Source organism: Apaloderma vittatum, unplaced genomic scaffold (genome assembly GCF_000703405.1).
Source record: "Apaloderma vittatum isolate BGI_N311 unplaced genomic scaffold, ASM70340v1 scaffold34983, whole genome shotgun sequence".
NCBI classification, from domain to species: Eukaryota; Metazoa; Chordata; class Aves; order Trogoniformes; family Trogonidae; genus Apaloderma; species Apaloderma vittatum.
In genome coordinates, this window is record NW_009707007.1 from 237 (window position 1) to 1650 (window position 1414).

Genomic DNA, 1414 nt, shown 5'->3' on the forward strand with positions numbered 1-1414 from the left:
CCTGTTCTCTTTTTGCCCTCCAGCTCAAAGTGGCTGATGGGGCAAGAGTGGCGGAGGACCGGTGAGGGTGGTGAGGATGAGTGGGTTTTGTGGCTGGGGGGCACGTGTCATAAGAAGGAGGGGAGCCGAGCGCTGGCTCCTCCTCCTCCTCCTCCTCCCTACGCCTGGGCTTTCTCTGCTCCGTCACCCCAAGGGAAAGCATCCCACCTCACACCTGACGGTGGTGCCCTGGTGTGGGATGCGGTGGCGTCACTCCCCCATGACACCCCATGTCTTGCTGGCAGTGGTGTATCTCTGCGGGCCACCAGAGATGCTGCAGCAGATCATGCAGCTGGCGCAGCGGGAGAACCTCACCAACGGTGACTACGTCTTCTTCTACCTGGATGTCTTCGGGGAGAGCCTGCGGGGTGACTCTGCCCGAGACCCCTTCAAGCCCTGGCAGCAGAGCCCTGGCCAGGACTCGGCGCTGCGGAAGGCTTTCCAGGTGAGCTGCACCCACCTTCATGGGGATGGGGACCTCCCTAGCCTGGTGTGTGAACCAGGGTGCTGCGCTCTTTTGCAGATGGTGCTGGTGATCACCTACTATGAGCCCCAAAACCCCGAGTACCAGCACTTCCAAACCCAGCTCATCCTGCGGGCTAAGCAGAAATTCGGGGTGCAGCTCAACTACTCCCTGGTGAGTGAGACCCCCTGCATCATGGGGACCCTCTGCCTGGGGTTGTGACACCTCACCAGGACAAATAGGGTGGGACACAGCGATGGGCAATGCCAGAGGGACCATCCCTGATGGGAACAGCCACAGGCACTGCCAGATGTGTGTTGGCCCTGGTGTGGGGTTGTGGGGCTATGGATGGGTGTGTGGCCCTGGTGGGGGAGGTTCCTGGGGTGGGGGTGTTCCTGTGAGCAGGATTGCGGGTGTGCTGTGGTCTAACCCCCCCACCTCGGCAGATGAACCTGGTGGCGGGGTGTTTCTATGACGGGATGCTGCTGTATGCCATGGTGCTGAATGAGACCCTTCGAGAGGGCGGCTCTAAGAAAAATGCCACCCATATCATCGAGAAGATGAGGGACCGCAAGTTCCAGGGTAATGGTGGGAAGCTGGGCTGCAGCTGCCTCAGAGGTGGTGGTGCCTGGTCCCTGTCCCACCTTGGGTCTCGCTTCTCCCACAGGAGTGACAGGGCTGGTCAGCATGGACAGCAACAACGACCGGGACACCGACTTCAACCTATGGGCCATGGCCGACCCTGAGAGCGGGCAGTATGAGGTGGGGGCTGGCACCAGGATCTTGCCAGCAGCCAGGGCTGGGGCATGGGATGCTGGGGGCTGGAGAGGGCTCAGCTCTGTCTGCCGTAGGTGGTGGGACACTACTCAGGTGTGGAGAAGCAGATTCACTGGCTGGGACGACCTATCCCCT

At 61.3% G+C, this 1414-nt stretch overlaps 1 protein-coding gene across 1 annotated transcript in view; it reads left to right on the plus strand.

Moving 5' to 3' along the window:
- Positions 1–284: 284 nt before the first annotated feature.
- Positions 285–1414, plus strand: part of NPR2 (natriuretic peptide receptor 2) — a gene marked incomplete at both ends in the record, with an annotated part of 5087 nt that continues 3957 nt past the window's right edge. Inside the window, 5 exons of the mRNA XM_009866011.1 lie at positions 285–484; positions 563–676; positions 949–1084; positions 1170–1264; positions 1354–1414. The exon at positions 1354–1414 is cut by the window's right edge and continues 12 nt beyond it. Coding sequence (XP_009864313.1) covers positions 285–484; positions 563–676; positions 949–1084; positions 1170–1264; positions 1354–1414 — 606 coding nt within the window. The remainder of the gene's footprint in view (positions 485–562; positions 677–948; positions 1085–1169; positions 1265–1353) is intronic.